Raw genomic sequence first — 24,060 nt, forward strand, 5'->3', positions numbered from 1 at the left:
AAATTGTGGTCTTTCCACATGAGATACGTGAGTGCAGTACTGACACATGCCGTAACACGGATGAACCTCAGAAACGTGACGGTAAGTGAAAGAAGCCAGTCACAAAAGACCAAATAGTGTATGATTCCATTTATATGCAGTGTCCAGAACACGCAGATCTATAGAGACAGACGGCAGATTAATGGTTGCTCCGGGGGGGAGGAGGAATGGAGAGTAAGTGCTAATGGGTTTTTTTGGGGGGTGATGAAAATGTTCTAAAATTAGATCGTGGTGATGGTTGCACAACTGTGACTATACTAAAAACCATTGTACACTGTAAAAAGGCTGAATTGTATGGTATGTGAATTATATCTCAATAAAGCTGTTTTAAAAACCAGCTTTTATCTGTTTGTAAGGCATATCTTCAAAATTAACCTCACAGGAAAGGAACTGGTGGGGCTGGGGTGGGAGTCCTCAAACCAGTTAACATTTCAAGGATTGTATTCATCTTCTCTTCATTTGAATCCTGGCTTTAAAACAGATCTGCCCTGCATGGTCAGGGTCAGATCCCTCTGGCTCATTGCCCAGATGACCAAGATTCTGAGAGTTCTCTTTGTTTTGTAGACTTATCATTTCAAAAACGAACCTATTTTTCTGAGTCTCCAAAGCTGAGGAATAGAGATGCCAGGAGGTCAGCAAATAGATGTAGAAAGCCACTTTATCTGCAAACCAGCAGGATGTCTGAAGGGTTTGCTCTATGGGACTCTTGTTCCTAGGAGATTTTGTTGCTGATGGATGGGCCGTTCCGTTGGAAGGCCGTGAGGAAGTCGGGTTGTGTTTGGAAAGGCCTCTATGCCAAGAGTCTGCAGGCAGGCAACTCCCAGCTAAGAGCTCCGTCTCTATGAGCCTCCGATTGCTTATCAGTGGAACTGGATAGATACTAGCCTTTCACAACTGGGCGGCTGCACTGTAAAGGCGAAGGGTGTGCACCAGGAGTGCAGTTCTGGAATGGAAAACTTGGGTGGCTCCAGAGGACACAGTTTGAAGAGTGAAAGAACAAGGATCGTCTGGCCGGGGAAGAGGGCCGTAACACGTGGACGTGGTGGGGAGTGGTTGTCAGGATGGAAGGTGGTAGAACTGATAATTAGAAGGCTGTGGTAGCAAGAGTTTTCAGAAGTTCTAGGTTTGATGAGATGTGGGACACAATATTACTCATGGGATTAAAAAAATTCATCCTCCATATTCTTTCCTGTCTGCCCTTGGACGTACGTGTTGAATCGACACCTATCCTTGCATTCAAGCCAGGAGCTTCCACATCACCTTCCCCTAGAGGGAACCAATGAAACACCTTTTTGTTTTGGCAGGTTTTTATCGAGAGACCACAAGCAGATCTTCCACCCTCATATCTCTGACTACAAAAGGTGTGATGGAACTTTTTCCCTTCCCCGTCCTTCCCCTTCCTCTAGCCCAGGGTCCGTTTGGGGAACCTACTCATCCCTAGGCCCCTCCCGAAGTGACTCACTCATGTGGTCTCTGACATGTCCCAGGGAAGGGATGTGGGGTGAGGGGGGCATCCCTTCACGGGGGAGAGTGACCAGTTATTTCTCTCTTCTCCTGCATAGGATGCGCTGGCTCAATGACCTGTAAGGGCCATTTCAGCACCTCCATTCCGTCTGTCCCCAAGGCCTCACCTTAGGTGAGAACGTTGGCTTTCATTCAGCTCTCAGGGTGTCTGCCTCCTTACCGCTGAAGATCCTTCTTCCCCGAGATGGCCAGTATTACCTAGCAGTAATGCATGCTCTAGGACCATGAATGACCCCAAGAGTAACCGAGACCTATACCAGCAGTACACCGCCACGGCCCCCAAGCTGCTGGCCCACATCTCCAGGCTGCTCACTGTCTGCCGGAACGCAGGCATTTCTGTACCCAAGGGCATCAGAAACATCTTTGAGTTCACCTGGGAGGAGCTGATCACCGACCCCATGGTCCCTACCCCATCTGATATCCTGGGCCTGGAGATCAGCATTGGAGCCCCACCCGTGGTGCTTATGGAGCCAGCCCCGGTGCAGGCCCCCGTCCAGAAGAAGCCACCGCCGCCAGCAGTGCCGCTGCCAATGCTGCCCACTTCCCCTGGGGTGGCCAAATTCTCCACGCACTCTCCCACCCATGGCCACCGGGGGGTGTCTAGCCAGGAGACCCTGCACAAGTTCCAGCGGCAGTCCATCCACCTGCTGACTGAGCTCCTTACCCTGAAGATGAAGGCCATGCTGGAGTCCGTGTCTGGTAAGTTGGCCAAGACTGGCTCACCAGGTCCTGGCTCATTTTTCTGGGTCCAGAAGGGTCTGGCCTGGGCACGTGTGTATGTGTCCACTGCACCCACCCCAGACAGGTCTACAAGGATGTGCTGTGAAAAGGTGGCAGCCGAGAGTCTGCTTTGCAACTCAACTCCTTCCCGAGACCACCCAAGAATCATCCTTTCACCCCTCTCCATTCTCCATTTTGTTCTCCCATCCCTCTAGCTTTGCTGAGCCTAGATTGAGAGGTTGGCCGTGAGAACAGCGTGAGGTCAGAGGTATTGAAGGGGGGAGTTTGTGGAAATGGTGCCGAGGTAGAGAGAGGCAGCACCCAGGAGGAGGGGGGCAAATCAGGAGGGCTGGTTGGTTGGTAACAAGGCAGCTGAGCAGAGCCAGAATCAGGAGAGTCGTGAGAACTGGGGTCTGTCCACAATGAGGGTGTCATCCCAAGATCAGGGACCCAGAGTCTCATCAGTGATGGAGCCTTGTGGATGCTATGTTGTTTTAAATACCAGTAGCATCAGTCCCCAGACCTATGAGTGGTAAGAGAGAAGGGTAAGAGGGCAGAGCGCAAAGTGACACCTGACAGGTCTTGGGAGCTTGAGGCCCTCTCATTAGGAGCCTCCTCACACTTACTCACCCTAGGAATAGACCTTCACTCCTCTGTTACTTCCTGGGCTGTTTACGGAAGTCCTTTCCTAGAAGCATTAGCCCCGTGCTGGAGGAAAATGAATAGTTGCCTCTGATGATTCCTTTAGTAGGTGCCAATCCCCTGGACATTACAAGGCGCTTTGTGGAGGCCAGCCAGCTTCTCCACCTCAGTGCCAAGGAGATGGCTTTCGACTACCTGATCGGCACCATCGGGAAAAGTGGTTGCAGTGTTGGACAGATCGGGAGAGGTGGGTACCTGAGCTTCAGCTCTTAGGTTAAAGGTCAAGCCAAATGATACCAACAAGAGTGCAATGGAAAGGTCAAGTCCCCAGCTTAAATGTTTAACATTTCCAAGAGTTGAGGTGGATGTGAAGTAGCAGAGATTCTCAAACACTGCCGGTAAGTATATATACATCAATAGTACAGTTCCTATGGAGAACAGTTTGGTGATGTCTGTGAGGTGGGAGATGCTCTAGCATCTTACAATCCAGTAGTTTCTCTGCTGAGTCATTCCTTAGAGCTGTGCTTCTCAAACTGCAGTGAAGGACCACTTTGTAAAATTTGCAGTCTCTTGTGGATCACCCCTTTTAAAAATATGGTAATGTCCCAACAACATCAGATTGCTACAGTCTTTTTTTTTTTTTTTTGCATTTTAAAAAAGTTTGTTTACTTAACGATTTCCAGTTTTATATCCACGTATTTTCCCTTATTTATTTATTTTATTTTTTTTAAGAACTTTTATTGAGATACAGTTAACATGCAATAAACTGCATGTATCAGATTGCTACATAGTCTTCTGAATGTTTATTCTCAGTTTTTGTACTCACCTGATCATGGCCTGGTGTGGATTCGTACCAGTCCACAGGCCACGCTTGAGAGTTGCACTGCCCTAGACAAACTCACACACACGTGCAAGAAGTTATACCAGCATGTTTACTGCAGAATTGTTTGGGGTGGAAAAAAAAATGGAAACAACCTAAATGTTCATCAACAAGATAAAAATAAATTATAATCTATTTAGATGATGGAACATATGAGAAGAGAAAATGAATCAAGCACTGAAGCACACACATCAACATAGATAAACTACAAATAGTGTTAGGCAAAAAAAAACCCCAACAACAAACAAACAATAAGTTATAAAAGGATACATTTGGTATAAAACTATTTTTTTTAGAACTTTTATTGAGTTAAAGTTAACAGACAATAAACAGCATATATTTAGAGTGTACAGTTTCGTATCCCAATCTCCCAATTCATTTCCCCCAACCCTCCCCACTTTCGCCACTTGGTGTCCATGCGTTTGTTCTCTACATCTGTGACTCTATTTCTGCCTTGCATTTCCTCTTTCATAGTTGTTAGCATTTGCCTTATGTATTGAGGTGCTCCTATACTGGGTGCATATATATTTATAATTGTTATCTCCTCTTCTTGGATGGATCCCTTGATCTTTATGTAACGTTCTTTCTTGTCTCTTGTAACATTTTTTATTTTAAAGTGTATTTTATCTGATGTGACTATTGCTACTCCAACTTTCTTTTGATTTCCATTTGCATGGCATATCTTTTTCCATCCCCTCACTTTCAGTCTGTATGTGTCCCTAGGTCTGCAGTGGGTCTCTTGTAGACAGCATATATATGGGTCTTGTTTTTGTATCCATTCAGCCAGTCTGTGTCTTTTGGTTGATGCATTTAGTCCATTTACATTCAGGGTAATTATTGATATGTATGTTCCTATTACCATTTTCTTAATTGTTTTGTTTTTGTAGGTCCTTTTCTTCTCTTATGTTTCTCACTTAGAGAAGTTCCTTTAGCATTTGTGGTAGGACTGGTATGGTGGTGCTGAATTCTCTTAGCTGTTGCTTGTGTATAAAGGTTTTGATTTCTCCGTCGAATCTGAATGAGATCCTTGCTGGGTAGAGTATTCTTGGTTGTAGCTTCTTCCTTTTCATCACTTGAAATATATCTTGCCACTCCCTTCTGGCTTGCAGGGTTTCTGCTGAGAAATCAGCTGTTACCCTTATGGGAGTTCCCTTGTATGTTATTTGTCATTTTTCTGTTGTTGCTTTAATAACATTTCTCTGTCTTTAATTTTTGTCAGTTTGACTACTATATGTCTTGGCATGTTTCTCCTTGGGTTTCTCCTGCCTGGAACTCTCTGTGCTTCCTGGACTTGGGTAGCTCTTTCCTTTCCCACGTTAGGGAAGTTTTCAACTATAATCTCTTCCAGTATTTCCTCGGGTCCTTTCTCTCTCTCTTCTCCTTCTGGGACCCCTATAATGTGAATGTTGGCACGTTTAACGTTGTCCCAGAGGTCTCTTAGGCTGTCTTCAGTTCTTTTCATTCTTTTTTCCTGATTCTTTTCCACATCAGTGATTTTCACCATTCTATTTTCCAGGTCACTTATTCACCCTTCTGCCTCAGTCAATCTGCTATTGGTTCCTTCCATTTTTTTTTTTTTTCATTTCAGTTATTGTGTTGCATATCTCTGTTTGTTTGCTCTTTAATTCTTCTAGGTCTTTGGTAAACTTTTCAATCTTTGCATCCAGTCTTTTTTCAAAGTCCTGGATCATCTTCACCATCATTATCCTGAATTCTGTTTCTGTAAGGGTGCCTATCTCCTCTTCATTTAGTTGTTTTTCTGGTGTTTTATCCTGTCCCTTCATCTGGTACAAAGTCTTCTGCTTTTTCATTTTCTGTATCTTTCTGTGGCTGTGGTTTTCAGTTCCACAAGACGAAATACTGCTGATACTGCTTGATCCTGCTGTCTGCCCTCTTGTGTAGGAAGCTATCTAGGTGGCTGGTGTGTGCTTCCTGATGGGAGGGACTGATGGTGGGTAGGGCTGGGTGGGCAGAGCTCAGTAAGACTTTAATCCGATTTGGTGGGCAGAGCTCAGTAAACTTTAATCTGCTTGTCTGCTAATGGGTGGGGCTGTGTTCACACCTTGCTGGTTGTTTGGCCTGAGGCTACTTAGCACTGGAGTTTACAGGCTCTTTGGTGGGGCTAATGGTGGACTCTGGGAGGGTTCACGCCAATGGGCACTTCCCAGAACCCCTGCTGCCAGTGCCCCTGTCTCCTTGGTGAGCCACAGCTGCCCCCCACCTCTGCAGGCAACCCTCCAACACCAGCAGGTAGGTCTGGTTCAGTCTCCTATGGGGTCACTGCTCCTTCCCCCCTGGTCCTGGTGAGCACACTTTTTTGTGTGCCCTCCAAGAGTGGAGTCTCTGTTTCCCCCAGTCCTGTGGAGGTCCTGCAACCAAATCCCACTGACTTTCAAAGTCTGATTCTCTGGGGATTCCTCCTCCCGTTGCTGGACTCCCAGGTTGGGAAGCCTGACATGGGGCTCAGAACCCTCACTTTAGTGGGTGGACTTCTGCAGTATAACTCTTCTCCAGTTTGTGAGTCACCCACCCAGCATTTATGGGATTTGATTTTAACGCAATTGCGCCCCTCCTACCGTCTCATTGCTGCTTCTCCTTTGTCTCTGGATGTGGAGTGTCTTTTTTGGTGAGTTCCAGTGTCTTTCTGTCAATGGTTGTTCAGCATTTAGTTGTAATTCCAGTGCTCTTGCAAGAGGGAGTGAGCGCACATCCTCCTACTCTGCCATCTTAATCCTCTCTGGTATAATACTATTTAAATAAAGTCTAAAATAACAAAATTATAACACGGCTTATGGGTACATTATACAAAGTCTGAGTACAAAAGCTGATTGGGAATAATAGGTGCAGAGTTGGAGGACGTGATCTCTGCTAGCGGGAAGGGGAACATCTGGGATCTGGATGACAGCAGTTCATTCGTATCTGTACTGTTGTATCCCTTGAGCTTGGTGGATATACATTTTGAGTGCCTGAAAGGCCTCACGGTTAGGAGGCTTGATGGGGAAGCATAAGAAGTTTATATCCCTTAACCATTTGCCCTAACCTATAAAATCCATCCCCTTCTAGTGTCTCTCCCTGTCCTCTGAATGTCTGTCAGGCTTCCCTTGATGGTCAGAGGTTAAGCATCTGATGATGCTATACATATACCCAGGGCAAATAAATTGCATAGTGAAATTGCAAAGCTTGGGGAAAAAGGTGTGGGAGAGCTGCGGGGTGCCCACCCGGAGCTACCCGAGAGTGACGCAGAGGAGAAAACTCTAGCAGCTGACTGCCGAGGACAGGAGAGCTGTGTAGGGTGGCCACTCCACGGAGGAAGGACGACGTGGGTATCAAAGAATTAACAGTAAAAATTCGGATTTTTTGCAAAAGGCGGAAATGAGGGGACTCATGTTTTATTGCTGTCATACAGCCATTCAGGAAAAAAAAAAAGAAAATCACACCACCTGAAAAAACCAACAGTCGTTTTTATTTCTTTTAAGAATTAGCATGTGCTTACAATATCAATGGATTTTTGTTAAGTACAACATAGAGGTTGTTTTGATAAACTTTGGTTTCCTTTTCTAAGATAAAGTCCCAATCAAGCTTCCCCCCACCATTTACCATGAAGTGGGGGTCTCTGTTTTAAGGGAATGTACTCTACCCGTTGTGTTCAGGATCAGCTGTGCTCTGATAACACAGGCCCTCTGATTATGCTTTTTTATGCAGAAGGTTGTCAGCAGGTGCAGAGTTCTACACCCTGCACTCCATGTAGGGTTTGGAGCTTCACCTCATTTGGGGGACAGCTGCCTGATGGTCTGTTGTGTGGGTAGGGAAGTCCATGGGAGGGGTCCTGGTAGCCCCAGCCCAACTGCTCACCCTCCAACCTGCAAACGGTGCTCTCCTGCCTGAAGATTGTGTTCCCTCACCTTGAAAAGGAAGGGTCACCCCATGAGCACTCCACCTCACAAGGTGTTTAAGCATCTTGCAGGGTCACAGGCTTTTACCTGTGATGCCGTGGCTTCCTGCATCCCTCGTGGCTTGTGGTTAACCTAGCGGAGGAGACTTTGCAGAGAACCTCTCGGTGATGTGTTTGTCGGGCTGTATCAGCAGAGTGCTGAGCAAGCCTCTCCTCCATTACACTCCCCAGGAAATCTCTCTCACTTGTTGGCACATCTATTCCTGATGCTCCTCGCTTTAAACAAGCCTAGAGTTTGAAAAGAAAATCTAAACAATAAAATATAATTGAAGGACCGATCCGTTTCTTTCGGAAAAGCATTCATCCTAGAAGGACTTGAATTAGATAGCTCTCCCAGGGCTTTAAAAAGAAGATTTAAACTCTTGTTGACCTGTCTTGCATGAATTTTGCTTTTCTGGACCATCTAACTGCTGAGGTAGACCCAAGTTGTAACTAAGTCTGGAGTGGTATTCCTTGAAAACTGTAACCAGAATATACCCTTTGCTAAGATAATGTTTCCTCAGTAATAAAATTACTTACTGTCTTTTCTCCTGTCCAATACCTACTAGTTCTGGCTTGTCAGGAAAGAAAACTGGACTGCTCCTTGATTTTTAGTTGATGGCATTATTATTAAATAAAACAACAAAAAAGAAAACAGATAATCTTGCCATTTTTATGTAACTATTTTTCACTTTTGTAGTTCCCTTTGTGGTTCCTCCTTCAGTGTGTGTGTGTGTGTGTGTGTTTCATGTATTTTTTTTTTTAGAATACTGCAATTTTTCTATTTCTTACTTTACTTAATAGACAGTGTTTTCTAACATGGCTGTATACCTTTAATGGTTGTCATTTTGAGTGAGTGTAGAAACCTTCTAATGTTTATGCTTCATAATTAGCGGAATGCTTAGGTTTCCAGGTTTCTTGTTATTACTATAATATACATTGTAACACACAACTTTATGCACCTTGCTTCTTATCACTGTTGTGTTGCTTATTGAGATTAATCTCCCAGGAGAGAGATTATTGGGCAGAGGGTCTCAGTATGTATATAGTTCTTGCTAAATATTGCTTTCTTAATGAATTTTATGTGCACCAGCAGGGTTGACTGGTTTTATTCCATCTTTCCCAGCATTGGCTATTATTAGTTCTTTTCGTGGTCCTAATTTCAGCCCTTGGGTCACCTTTGGAGGTGATTGTGGGTTTGCATCATCCAGTGTGCAGTCTCTGGGTATAGTTTTTGTCTACTTAGGGGGTCAGGTTTGCCCTTTTCTTTGTTAATTTGAATGAGCTGTGATGGATTGCTTAACATTTCCTAACAGTTTTATGCCCGACTAGTGAAATGGCTATATTTGGGGGAAGAATAAGCAAATGATCTGATGAGGTTTATGGAAGAATGACCAAGATTTTCCGCAAGTAAAGGGGTGCTAAATTTTAATTCTTAAGTGGTCAGATATCAAGTGATTTTACACAAGACAGGGTGATTTTGCAAGAGACTAATCTATTGTTGAAGAAGCATCTGCTTTCTGTGGCTTGGACAAGGGGAAACAGATCACTCTGAATTTCCTTCTAGCTGGCCTAGTGTTTATTCTCTTGACCAAGTGCAGCAGTTACATCTGCATTTATCCTTAGAGTAACATCAGCTTTTGTGGTTGCTTTCTCTTTCTTGCTTCCTGCTCTGGTGTCATTTCATTCTTGAGAGGTATTGGGAACAGGGCAGGGGGGACACTGTAGAGAAGAACTTTAAAGATTTCTCTTAATACTCTGAGTCTTCTCCAGCATAAAAAAAAATCTTTTTCTTCCAGGTTTTGGTTGTTTTGTAACAACAGGGCACTTTAGAATATCTGGTCTACCATACGACTAAGACAAAAAGTTCATTATTATACTTTTGGTTAAAAAATTAAATTAAAATAAAAGAATTGAAAGCAGAATCCCTCTCTGTTCCACTCCAGATTCCTCCACAACTGTCCCAGCCATGGGAGTGAACTCACCTTACCAGCTCGTCTACGAGTCCTCTACTGGCTGTCTGAGCTTTTCCCTCTCAACTGGAAGGGAAGTCAAGAAGAAAACAGGTAACCGTGATTCTCAGCAAGACCTTTTGACTCATCTTTGGTGGTGGGGGTGGGATGAGGAGGGGGATAGAAGATTTCCTGTGTTGGTTGATGAGATGATTTGATTTGGTTTTCTGATGGGAAGGATATATAGCTGCCCTGGCTAGGAGACCCAGCAGCTATTGAGAGATTCTGTCCCATAAAATGTTACATATCTTAACCCACTCATTCCACCTTGCAATCTCATCGTTTGAAAGTTTACAAGCTCTCCATTTCTGTTAACGGGGTTCCTCTCAGCTGGGGCAACACCCCGACCAAACCCACATTCCATCTCCTACGTAATCCCATGTTTTCCACCTCTGCTCAGAGAGAGACCTGTGTTACCCATACTGGCCCAGCAAATGGGGGAGCCAATACCTGAACAGAGGTATTTGGATACCAAGCCTAACCTTGTGTCCCCAACAGTTTATGTGGGCAGAAAACAGACACAGAGGCCACTTCTATTCATTGCAGAAGACACAGAGCAGAAGGAAAGGCTTAAAGGAAAGAACTGGTGGCACGTGAGACCAAACAGTGTAGCAGTGGCCATGCAGCCAGAGCTTGGAGGAGAGACGAGTTGGGGCTGGAGAGGGCAGAGAAGGAAATTCTTGCTTGTGGAACTTCCAGGGCCCCCTAGGCTGTGATGGCAGAGTGGTGGGGTGGGGGGAGGGACTGTATTCGCAAAGAAGGTTGGGATGCTCAGAGACTGTCCAGTGATTCCCACAGACACTGGAGGTAAGGCTAGAAGTTGAGAAGTTTGGATTTTATTCTGAGCTCACCTCGAATGGCTATGAGATTTGCCTTCCTACGGGCCTCACTCTCCATATCAAGTTGACCCTGTAGCCTTTCGATCAGTGAACAGATGCTTACTGAACAACTGCCAGTTGTCAGTCACTGTTCTGAATGTTCGGGGTGCACATGTGGACGCTAAGACAAGGAACACCTTCCCTGATGGAGCTGACATCCTCAGCCTCTTGTTCCCCCATTCCTTTACCTCTGTTGATGCATTTTCTCCCACCCTGAGCATCACTTCCAGCATCCCACTTTATATGCTCCTTGTTTATCATATCTTCTCCTGAGCTGGCCCTAAATCAATGCATTCACTTTGACGGGAAACAGTATCCTAGGACACTCAATGATTTCATGATTTTTTTCTTCCTAATGACCTCAGGGGTGATGCCTTGCGTGAGGTTGTTCCAAAACAAAAGTTACATATGTCTGTTGGTCTTTTTCTCTACGTGGTTGTTTTCCTCTGCCACCCAGGGATTTGATTACCCCAGGGATTGTGTCACTCTCACTAGGATGTATGTTCAATGATGCTGCATTTCTTGTAGGTTCGTGATATTGTTGAGAAATTATTCTCACACATGTGTGCTAGGATGGGTGGTTAACCCTCCCTAATAGTTTATAAGTAACCGTGTGTCCTAGCTTGCCCAGGAAAGTCCCAGTTTATGCTGTTATCCTGGCATAACTATTAATTATACCTAGTTTCACTCTAAAGTAGCCTAGCTTAAAGAATATATTGTAGAGTTATTGTGGTTTTAAGTCCCTTTGGGTTTGGGACCTCTGCTATCTGTTCCATGTACACATGCTGTCACACCTTGCCAGCTGGCCCCCTTTGTGGTTCTAGGGTCATGCACACTTGGAGAAGACAGGCTTCAGTAGTTGGACCTACTCCCTGAGTGGACAACAGCTATTTCTGGAGTGTAGCCCAACTTTATAGGCAGAGAACTGAGAGAGATCTGTCAACAATGGTTCCTGGTTGTCACAGTTGGGGACCCACAGCAACTAGGGGCAGGCCAGAAATGGATGCCCAGGCCAGTAGATATTCCAGGAAGTCAGCCAGCAGGTTACTGGGCCTCAGAGATAAGTCTTTGGTCTTATGGCTGGAGGAGTCAGGGAAGGGACCAGGAACCACTCAAAGTGGCAGGTACCAGAGATGGTATGCAAGCACCAACCAGAAACCACAAGGCCTGGCTGACAGTGAGGAAGATTCCATCCTAAGGCCTTCAGGGCTCAGTTGGAGCCTAAGCACTGCCTCTGGCCTGAAGCCTCATTTTATTTTTGAGACCAAGGTGAAGATGAGCCTGCATATATCAAGGGAGAGCATTTAATGAAAGACATGAATATAAACATCAGAGGAGCTCAGCAGACTCCCAGAAAGATGAACTCAAAGAAACCCACAGACACATTAATCATCAAACTTTCAAAAGACAAAGAGAGAATTTTGAAAGCAGCAAGAGAGAAGTGAATCCTTACATACAAGGAATTTCAGTAAGATCATTACCAGGTTTCTCACCAGAATTTGGAGGATACAAGGCACAGGGCCAATATATTCAAAATGCTTAAAGAAAAAACCTGTCAGCTAAGAATTAATCCTGAATTCGGTACAACTGTCCTTCAAAACTGAGCAAGACATTAAGACATTCCCAGATAAAACCTGAGGCAGTTCATGACAGCTAAATCTGTGCTGCAGGAAGTGCTCAAGGGAGTCCTGCAAGGTGAAATGAAAGGGCACTAGACAGAACCACAAAGCCATGTGGAGGTATAAAGATCTCAATAAAGGTAATACATGGGAAATTATAAAAGCTAGTCTTATTGTAACAGCAGTTTGTAGCTGCACTTTTTGTTTTTCTACAAGATTTAAGAGACTAATATATTTAAAGAAAAAAAATTAGTTTAAAAACCGGTATTACTGTTAACTTTGGTTTGTAACTCCAGATCTTATTTTCTACATAATTTGAAAGATTAATGCATTTAAATGAATTGTTAATTTATGTTTTGGGGCACATGATATAAAAAGATGTAATTTTTAGGACATTAACAACTGACAGTGGTGGGGATGATGCTGAAAAGGAGGAAAGTTTTTGTACGTTGTTGAAGTTAAGCTGGTAAAAATTCAAATTAGAGTGTTATAACCTTAGGACATTAAAGGTAATCCCCATGATAATCACAAATAAAATAACTACAATATACAGAAAAGGAAATGAGAAATTTTAAAATTTCACTACAAAAAAAATAACGAAAACAAATGAAGACAGTACTGCAGGATATGAAGAACTAAAAGCTATAATAAGGCATATAAAAAATAAAAAACAATAGCAGAAGTAAGTCCCGCATCAGTAATTCCTTTAAATGTAAATTAGTTAAATTTTCTAATCAAAAGACAGAGATTGAGAGAATGAATAGAAACTCATGATGCAACCATATGCTATAAGGGAGAGACTCACTTGAGATCCAGAGACACAAGGGGGTTTGAATGTGAAAATGTGGGAAAAAATATTCCATGCAAATGGTAACCAAAGGAGAGCAGGGGCGACTATAATAATATAGATAAAATAAACTTTAAATTCAAAAAGATTACAAGAGACAAAGAAGGACATTCTATATTAATAAAATTTTATTACAGTAAGAAGATACAACAGTTATGAACATGTATGACCTAATGACTGACCATTAAAATATATGAAACAGGGACTTCCCTGGTGGTGCAGTGGTTAAGAATCTGCCTGCCAATGCAGGGGACATGAGTTCGATCCCTGCTTGGGGAGGATCCCATATGCTGTGGAGCAACTAAGCTCGTGCGCCACAACTACTGAGCCCACACACCACAACTACTGAAGCCCATGCGCCTAGAGCCCATGCTCCGCAACAAAGAGAAGCCATCACAATGAGAAGCCCGTGCATTGCATCAAAGAGTAGCCCCTGCTTGCTGCAACTGGAGAAAGCCCGTACACAGCAATGAAGACCCAACACAGCCATGAATAAATAAATAAGTAAATCAACCAATCAATCAAAATATATGAAGCAAAACCTGAGAGATTGAAGACAGAAATAGTTCTATAGTGATATTTGGAGACATCAATAACCCACTCACAGTAATGGATAGAAAGCAGACAGAAGTAAGGAAATAAAAACAACACAGTAAATCAACAAGATCTAACAGATACATACAGAACACAAACAAAGCAACAAAAAACAGAATGCATATTCTTTTCAAGTGCACATGGGACATTTTCTAGGATAGGTCATATGTTAGGCCACAGATTAAGTCTCAATAGATTAAAAGAAATAGATATCATACAAAGTATCTTATCTAACCACAATGGGATGAAGTTAGAAATCAATAACAGAAGGAAAACTGGAATGTTTACAAAATTGTGGAAATTAACACACACTTAAACAATCAGTGGATCAAGGAAGAAATCACAAGGGAAGCTAGAAAATACTAGAGACAAATGAAAATGAAAACATAACATACCAAAATTTACGGGGTACAATGAAAGCAATGCTAAAGGGAAAATTATAGCTATAAATGCTTATATTAGAAGGCAAGAAAGAGCTCAAGTAAACAACCTAACTTTACAACTTAAGGAACAAACTAAACCCAAAGCTAAAGAAGGAAGGAAATAATAAAGATTAGAGCAGAGAAAAACTAAATAGAGAATAGAAAAACAACAGAAAATCAATGAAACCAAAAGTTGATTCTTCAAAACATCAACATAATTGACAAATCTGTAGCTAGATTGACAAAAAAAAAAAAAAAAAAGACTCAAATTGCTACAATCAGAATTGAAAATGGGACACAACTACTGATTCTACAGAAATAAAAAGGGTTATCAGAGAGTATTGTGAACAACTTGTGCTGACAAATTAGATAACCTACATGAAGTGTACAGATTCCTAAAACACAAAACCTACTTAGACTAAATCATGAATAGAAAATTTGAACTAGACCTATAAATAGTAAGGAGATTGAATCAGTTATCAAAAATCTCCCAACAAAGAAAATCCCTGGACCTGATAACTTCAATGATGAATTCTACCAGACATTTAAAGAACTAATGCCAATCATTCTAAAATTTTCCCAAAACATTGACGAGGAAACACTTCCCAACTCATTCTATGAGGCCAATATTGCCCTTATATCAGAGCCAAAGACACTACAAGAAAACTACAGATCAATATTCCTGATGAACATTGATGCAAAAATCGTTAGCAAAATATTAACAAACAGAATTCAGCAGCATATTAAAAGAATTATACAACACACCACCAAACAGGATTTATTCCTGGAGTGCAAGGATGGTTCAACATATAAAACACAATCATAATACACGACATTAACAGAATGAAGGGAAAAAATCCACATGATCTTCTCAATTGATGCAGAAAAAGCATTTGACAAAATTCAACTCCCCTTCATGTTAAAAACACTCAACAAATTCGGAGTAGAGGGAAACTACTACCACATAATACAAGTCATATATGAAAACCCCACAGCAAGCATCATATTGAATCAGGAAGATCAGGAACAAGGCAAGGATGCCTGCTTTCACCACTTCTGTTTAACATATTACAGAAAGTTCTAACCAGAGCAATTAAGCAAGAAGAATAAATAAATGCATCCAAATTGGAAAGAAAGAATTAAAATTATCTGTTTGCAGATGATATGATCTTATATGGAGAAAACCCTAAATATCCTACACAAAAGAAACTGTTAGAACTAATAAATGAATTTAGCAAAGTAGCAGGCTACAAAGTCAACACAAAAATCAATTGCATTTCTGTACAAGATCAATGAACAATTGAAAAGGAAATCATGAAAACAATTCCATTTACAGTAGTAGCAAGAATAAAACACTTAGGAATTAACCAAAGAGGTAAAAGACTTATACAATGAAAACTACAAAACACTGGTGAAATAAATTAAAGAAGACATAAATAAATGGAAATACATTCCGTGTTCGTTAATGGAAGATTTAATATTGTTAAAATGTTAGTACTCCTCAGGTGGTCTAAGATTCAGTGTAATCACTATCAAAATCTCAATGATGTTTTTTTTAAAGAAATAGAAAAACCCACCCTAAAAGTTACAAGGAATCTCAAGGAACCCCCAGGTAGCCAAAACAATCTTGAAAAGAACAACAAAGCTGGAGGGCTCATACTTCTTAATTTCAAAACTTACTACAAAGCTATACTCATCAAAACAATATGATATTGGCATAATGACAGACATACAGACAAATGGAATTGAATAGATAGCCCCCAAACTCTTCACATACGTGATCTTATATGAATAAATCTTCACATACATGATCAAATGATTTTGACAGGGTTCCAAGACCATTCAATGGGGAAAAGAAAGTCTTTTCAACAAATGGTGCTGGGAAAACTGGATATCCACATGCAAAAGAATGAAGTTAGACCCTTACCTAACACCATATATAGAAATTAACTCAAAATGGATCAAGGACCTAAATGTAAGACCTAAAACAATAAAACTCTTAGAAGAAAACACAGGACAAAAGCATTATAACATTGGATTTGGCAATGATTTCATGAGTATGACACCAAAGCCAAGGGCCTAGAAAGAAAAAAACAGACAAATTGCACTTCATCAAAAATTTTAAATTTTGTGCATCAAAAGACACTCTTGACAGAGTAAAAAAAGTCCACAGAATGGCAGAAAACATTTGCAAATCATATATCTGATGAGGAATTAATATCCAGAATAGATAGAGACCTTCTAAAACTCAGGAACAGAAATAACAACCTGATTCAAACATGGGCAGGGGACTTAAATAGACATTTCTCCGAAGAAGTTATACAGGTCGCCAATAAACACATTAAAAGATGCTCAACATCACTAACCATTGGAGCAACGGAAATCAAAACTATGTTGAGATACTACCTCATCTCTAGGAGGATGATCACCATCAAAACCTGGAAAACAAGTATAACGAAAACATAGAGATACTGGAACCGTTGTGCACTGCTGGTGGGAATGTAAAATGGTACAGCCAGGTTTACTGTGGGAAGCAGTATGGCTGCTTCCTCAAGGATTAAACATGGAATTACCATATGATCTAGTGATTTCACTTCTGGGCATATACCCAAAAGAATTGGAAGCAGGGTCTCAAAGAGATGGTTGTACAGCTGTTCATAGCAGCTTTATTCACAATAGCTAAAACATGGACGCAACTCAAGTGTCCATCAGTAGACGATGGATAAAGAAAATTTGGTCTGTACCTATAATGGAATATTATTCAGCCTTAAAAAGGAAGGGAATTCTGCAGTATAACGTGGGTGAACCTTGAGGACATTATGCTACATGAAATAAACCACTCACAAAAAAGACAAATACTGTATGATTCCACTTATGCAAGGTACTTAGAGTAGTCAGAATCATAAAGACAGAAAGTAGATTGGCAGTTGCCAGGGACTAGCGGGAGGGGAGAATAGGGAGTTATTGTTACAGAGTTTCAATTTTACAAGATGAAAAGAGTTATGGGAGGGACTTCCCTGGTGGCACAGTGGTTAAGACTTCACACTCACAATGCAGGGGGCCCGGGTTCAATCTCTAGTCAGAGAACTAGATCCCACTTGCATGCTGCAACTAAGAGTTTGCATGCCTAACTAAGCCCGCCTGCCACAACTAAGACCTGGTGCAACCAAATAAATAAATTAAATATTTTTTTAAAAAAGAGTTATGGGAATAGGTGGTGATAACAGTTGCACAACACTGTGAATGTATTTAATACCACTGAACTGGCCTCTTAAAAATTAAGTTGGTAAATTTTTGTTATATGTATTTTACCACAAACACATACAAAAAACCCCAAAACATCGCAGTCCAAGTCTCAATCGATACACTGTTCCCTCTATTGAAGGCCGACATGAGCCAGCATCAAAGAAGTGTTGAAGCCCATTGAGACTTGGAATTGAGACTTTTTGTCTTAAGTCAGAAGTATCACAAGGGAATCCCTTCTGCATCCATAGCAGCCACATGCGTGCTCTCCCCACCCAGAACCAGGCTGCCCTTGGGGAAATGTGGCTGGTTTTATCACCGTGCATGAGTGTCCCTGACACACACTCGGCTGACTCACAGAGTGACGCCTGTGTTTCATAAGTGACCTGCCATAGATTCCTGTCCCTGGAAGCGTAAATGAGTCCTGCTGTTATTTTGATTCTCAAAGGATGCCGTTCTCCTGCTCTCCCCGCCGCCTCACCCCCAGTGAACATGACATCTTGAGAAACCATTTTTTAAAAGCCTCCCTAACTTCTCCATCTCCAACTACAGTCAAACCCCAAAATTGGGAGGAAGTAGTCTTGACATCCCCGCAACGAGGAGCAGGAACCTCTGCCTCTGAGGTTATCGAGTTCAGCGACCCCTGCCCTGAAGCCCGGGAGAAGCTGCAGGAGATGTGTCGCCTTATGTGAGCACCTTAGTGGTTGGGGGCGGATGGGAGAAGAGGGCACGGCCTGTGTGTGCGTGAAGGGGGATCACAGACGCGTCGGCTATCCAGTGCCCCCAACGACAATGAAAGGGTGATAGTCGTCCCTCACACACATGTCCCTAGTCCTTCCCCTTTCACAGTCCTTTTCAGTCTTTCTATGACCTTATGAGGAAGGCCGGTTTATGCCTGTTTTTCAGTTGAGGAAACTGAGGTACCCCAAGCACATGGTTAGGCATTGTCTGAGGTCCCACAGCTCAGTTGGCCTGACCCAGGGCAGTGCTCTTTGCCTCCTCACCAGTGGCTTCTTACAGTTTACACACCCTCACAGTTGAGTGTTTATTTCTTAACATGATTTGTCAGATGTTCTCTTAGAAAAAAAGAAACACCTCTCAAAACAAAAAACACTGACATGGGTGATTAATGATATTTATGATTTCATTGGTCCCACAGGTCCTAACAAGTTAACCTGCATTCCTCCAAAGGCCCAGACCATGGGCCATAAAGACCTTCAAACCTAGTCACATCTAAGAATACATGTGTCCTAGGGCTCTCAGGCCACTGTTACTGCAGCTGTAGAACATAGGTAGAGGGCAGCCACCCAGTTTCCCCCTTACTGTGACATTTCAGAAGGAAGCTCTCTTCCTTTATAACCTCAGGATTGGGAGGTAATCAAAGCCTCCAGCTCCCCCACCTGGTTCTGCACACAGCCCCACCCCATGGGTCCCCACCCCTGTGCAAAAGGTGGAAATCAGGCCAGGACTGGTCTCAAAAGGGTACAGGGGCCTTCCCAGTTCTTCCGAAAAACATTACCTGTAGGACAAGGGGTTGGGGTGGGGACAGGTACTTTGGGGACAGGGAAATGAGATGGGAGTCTTGGGAGCTGGGAAGGAGGGGCTGTAGAGAGCCTCCCTGGTGAGTGAGAGTCAAGTGGCTAGAAGATATATTGGTCTCCTTCCCTGCAGAGAAGCTGAAAGGGTCTCCTGGAAAGGGAGGAATATCTTCTACCCCATGATCTTTCGCAACTACAGGGCAAAGATGCCCTCTCATCTAATGTCGACCCCCAAAGGGGACACTCAGACCCTGAGCTCCCACCACCCTCACCTTCCGGGTGCTCAGACTTCTGCTCCTACCCCTCACCAGCCTCCCACCAACCACATTCACTTGGGCTGGCATTCTCAGGAGTGGAAGGGACCCAGGAAAGCCATCAAGTTGCATTACACCTTCTATGATGGGTCCTGCTTTGTTTAGTATCCTTTTATTTGGTGCTTCCCTTCCTCCCCAGCAGCTTGGCCCAGGGAACTCCAGGGTTTGACAAAGCCTAAGTGTTTGGTTTGGCTTTTAATTGGTCAGAGAATCTTGGTGACGTGTCCTTCAGGGTATTAAGAGTTTGTCTAGGTCAGAGAAAGAAGTACCTAGAATCAAGCCTTAAATTAAGTCCCAGTGAACCAGAATGCACGGAACCCAGCTATCTGTGATTGCTGTCCGTGTGGGCTGGGGGTTCAGCAGCAGTCTCTGCCTTCCAGGCTCTCCCTAGCAGAAAGAGCTTGGAGATACAGAGCAGTTCATCTCTAACCAAGAGAAGGTGGTGGAAGACCCTCAGTCCTGGGGGTGGGGAGTCTTCATCCTTCTGTCCCCAGCTCAGTGGGTAAACCCTGTGGTTCTTGCACACTTTGCCAACAAGAATCTTGTATTTGGAGTCTAACTCACACCCCAGGTAACCCACCTGGCACGTGTCCAGGTTGCTCTGCAGCTGAGGTCTGTCTGTGTTCATGAGCATATGGGCAGCTGGGTCCCAACCTTGGGGTGTGTGAGTGACACAAGGGGACACATTTTCTGTTTGAGAATCTGGTGAAAGCTATAGACCCTTTCCCCGGAAATATGCACTGACACACATGCATGTAAAACATTACCTGTGATTGCAGGGAGTCTACAGACCTCAAAAGTCTGTCTGTGGACCTAGACCTCAGAAATCTAGATTTAGGAAAACTAAGATTTGTAACATGCAGTGTGAAGGCTGAGGGTGATGCATGTTTTCGCATGAATGGAGTCAGGTTGCTTTCTTCATTCACAGATGCTTATCGAGTATTATATTCGATGATTAATGGAGTGGAATAAGTGTACCACTTTACCTTAGAGGGAGCAACTTTAATCTGATTGCTTTTTTCTGTAATGAGGGAAAGGAGTTTGAATTTGCGTGTTGACAGTAAGAGAGCTCCCTTTGGAGAACCCACTCTCCCCAGCATGCTCTAGAGCTCGGCCAGACCGCAGATGTCAGCAAGGCTCTGAGGCCAGTGAGGGCAGAGCACTTACTCCAGGCTGTGAGCCTGAATGAGATGAGATGCAGAGAGGCACCAAGCTATTCACTGCTGTCCCTTCGTCATAGCAACAGAGAAACCTAAACCTGAAGGGGTGACACCCAATGCCACAAAGGGAATTTGGTGGCAGAGCCAGGCCTGGGTCCAGGGCTTCTTCACCTCCATTAAGGGCCCTCTTTCCACCACCATTTTTATGCCTTTCAGGGTTATTTTCTGCCACAGAGAGCAGGATAGGGGGGACCTCATTTTACTAATAAAACCACTAGACATGCAGGGTCCCCTGCCTTTGGAGGAGAGGGTAGCTCTCTCAGCTGTCTCAGCAGGCAGCCCAGCAGGCCTGCCCGGCAACAGCCCACCTCGCTTCCTTTGGCCTCCTCTCCACTGAACTGGGAATTCAGAATTGCAGTGCCTGTCAAAGGAGTCCTATTGTTTCTCTGACCATAAATGAATGCATTCATCACCCTCTGCTCAGCACTGCTTCAAGGGCACCCTGTGCATTAAACTCAGCACACTCTTTCCCAGACAGCTGCTGCTTGCAGGGGTCTTGGAGCTCCTCCTCTCCCCTTTTCTGACTCCACACTGCATTGAATGGGACCATCGCCCTGAGCTTGTGAAGCTGTGTCTGTGAATTAGGTTGCTATCTGCAAGACCAGAGAAAGGTGGACTAGTGTAGATCAGGGGACCAGGGCACTGCAGCTCAGACTGCTGGGATCTGTGTTCCCTCCCCTGCTGCAGAATCCCGAGGGCCCCCTGCTGGGACCACCCCAGACATCAGGCCATAGAGGCTGGCATGCTTGACTCAGACTCCAGTGATCCTGGCCATTAATGTATTTCTGCTGTGGGAGTCCCAAGAAGCCTGGGTTCTAAGCCCGGTTCTTCTTGGTGACCCTGCATAAGCCACTCCATCTCTCTGGGCCTGACTTCTTTCTATTATAAGAAGTGGAAGTTGGACCCAGTGATCTTGAAGGATAGCGTCTGTGTTACTGTGATCCAACGGCCAACACACACGTGCAGCTGTTGGATCCCTCTGGAGTAGAGAAAATGTTTGGGAGCTACTTCTCTCCCTCATAGGTTCCACAGCAGCTAATTCTGTCTTCACGGAAACTGCTGGGCAAAACTCTCAGGTAGAAGTTATGTGTCTGCCTTTGGATTGCCAAAAAGCTCCAAGCCCCAGCGGGTTTGCATTGGTCAGTGTTGGGTCCCAGAACCGTCCTGGCACCCCTTTCATTTGGGCTGTCAGCATCTCCTTGAATCTCTCTCCTCAATGGCTGGGCCTCCCAGCAAACTTCCCTTAAGGCCTTTTTTCTTACAAAGATACAAAATCAATTGACCATTGATATAGGGGCTTATTTTTGGACTCTCAATTCTCTTCTGTTGAGGTATATGTCTATTATGCCAGTACCACACTGTTTTGATTATTATTGCTTTGTAGTAAGTGTTGAAATCAGTAAGTGGGAGTCCTTCATCTTTATTCTTTTCTTCAAGATTATTTTGATTGTTTGGGTACCCTTGCCGTTCTGTATGAGTTTTCGGATCAAGTTTTCCATTGCTGCAAAAAAGATTGATGGGATTTTAATAGGATTGCCTTGTATCTGTAGATCACTGTGGGGAGCATTGCCATTAACAGTATTAATTCTCCCAACCCATGAATGCCAACAACAAATGATCTGAAATGCTGTGTGAGCAGTAACAATAGAAAAGCAGTGAACAAAAGGAAATGATACCATTTACAATAACATCAAAAAGGATAAAATACTTTGGAATAAACTTAACCAAGGAAGTGTAAGACTCATACACTGAAAACTACAAATATTGCTAAAATAGAGAGGACTAAAATGAATGGAAAGACATTCCATGTTCATGAGGGACAACTTCTATGTGTTGATGTTGTATCCTGCTTTATTTTGTGTGTTTCTAGAAATTGGTCCTTTTCAACTAGGTTACCTAACTTGTAGATGTACAGATCTTCCTATAATTCTCTTATGATCTTTTTTCATTTCTGTGAGGTCAGTAGTAGTGTCTCCACTTTCATTTCTGATTTTAGAAATTTGAGTCGTCTTTTTTTTTTTTTTTTTTTTCCCTCTTCAGTCAGTCTAGCTAAAGTTTTGTTAATTTTACAGATCTTTTCAAAGAACCAGTTTTGGGTTTTGTTGATTCTCTCTATTGTTTTTTGTGTTCTGCTTTGTTTTTCTTTTCTCTAAGCTTTATTATTTCCTTCCTCTGCTAGCTTTAGTTTTACTTTGCTGTTCTTTTTATAGTTCATTACAGTGGAAGGTTGGGTTTTTGAGATCTTTCTTCTCCTTTAATATGAATATTTTTAAAAATTTTTATTAGAGTATAGTTGAGTTACAGTGTTGTTGTTAGTTTCTGCTATACAGCAAAGTGAATCAGTTATATCCACTCTTTTTAAAAATTTTTTAATTTTCTTTTTTTTTTAATTGAAGTATAGTTGATTTACTATATCCACTCTTTTTTAGATTTTTTCCATATAGGTCATTGCAGAGTATTCAGAAGAGTTCCCTGTGATATACAATAGGTCCTTATTAGTTATCTATTTTTTTATATAATAGTGTGTATATGTCATCCCAGTCTCCCAATTTATCCCTTCCCTGACCCCCTACTTTCCACCTGGTAAGTGTAAGTTTGTTTTCTACATCTGTGACTCTATTTCTGTTTTGTAAATAAGTTCATTTGTACCATTTTTTTTTATTCCACATATAAGTGATATCATGATATTTGTCTTTCTCTGACTTACGTCACAGTATGACAATCTTGAGGCTATAAAAAAGAACGACATAATGCCATTTGCGGCAACATGGATGGACCTAGAGATTGTCATAATGTGAATATTTATAGCTATAAATTTCTCTTAGAGTACTGTTCTCATATGATCCTGTAAGTTTTGGTATTTTGTGATTTTGTTTTCATTTATCTCAAAGTATTTTCTGATTTCCCTTGTGATTTATTCTTTATCCATTGGTTGTTTAAAGTTGTGTGCTTAATTTCCACCTACCTGTGAATTTCCTAAATTTTCTTCTGCCAGTGATTTTTAGTTTCATTGTGTTGTCAGAGAATATACTCTTTATGGTTCCAGTCTTAAAATTTATTGAGACTTGTTTTGTGACCTAACATATTGTGTAAACCAGAGAACAAGCCATGTGAACTTGAGAAGAACATATATTCTCCTGTTGTTGAGTAGAATGTTCTGTATATGCCTGGTAGGTCTAGTTGGTTCATAGTGTTGTTCAGGTCCTCTATTTCTTTACTGATTTTCTGTCTAGTTTTTCCAGCCATTATTGAGAATAAGATAGTTAAGTCTCTCTTACTGTAGAAGTATTTCTTCCTCTAATTCTGTGAATTTTTGCTTTATATATTTTAGGGCTCTGTCATTATGTGTTTATATGTCTATTATAATTGTTATATCTTCTCAAGGTATTGGCCCTCTTCTAAGTATGCAATGTCCTTCTTTGTCTCTTGTAAAAATTTCATTTAAAGTCTATTTTGTCTGATATCAATATAGCCACCTTTCTTTTGGTTACTATCCTTTTGGAATATTCTTTTCCATCATTTCACTTTCAACCTAGTTGTGTCTTTGCATCTAAAGTGAGTCTCTTGTAGATGGCATATAGTTGAGTAATATATTTTTTGTTTTTATCCATTCAGTAGATCTGTGCCTTTGGAGAGT

General features: G+C 42.4%; 1 protein-coding gene across 1 annotated transcript in view; it reads left to right on the forward strand.

The window, feature by feature from the left end:
* Positions 1-1,384: 1,384 nt before the first annotated feature.
* The window catches only part of C13H3orf20 (chromosome 13 C3orf20 homolog), a 71,723-nt gene continuing 49,047 nt past the window's right edge, over positions 1,385-24,060 (forward strand). Inside the window, exons 1-6 of the mRNA XM_057706537.1 lie at positions 1,385-1,400; positions 1,602-2,262; positions 3,032-3,172; positions 9,683-9,802; positions 17,904-18,039; positions 19,023-19,307. Of these exons, the coding sequence (XP_057562520.1) occupies positions 1,788-2,262; positions 3,032-3,172; positions 9,683-9,802; positions 17,904-18,039; positions 19,023-19,307 (1,157 nt within the window). The 5' untranslated portion in view covers positions 1,385-1,400; positions 1,602-1,787. The remainder of the gene's footprint in view (positions 1,401-1,601; positions 2,263-3,031; positions 3,173-9,682; positions 9,803-17,903; positions 18,040-19,022; positions 19,308-24,060) is intronic.

This window comes from Hippopotamus amphibius, chromosome 13 (assembly GCF_030028045.1).
Source record: "Hippopotamus amphibius kiboko isolate mHipAmp2 chromosome 13, mHipAmp2.hap2, whole genome shotgun sequence".
NCBI classification, from domain to species: Eukaryota; Metazoa; Chordata; class Mammalia; order Artiodactyla; family Hippopotamidae; genus Hippopotamus; species Hippopotamus amphibius.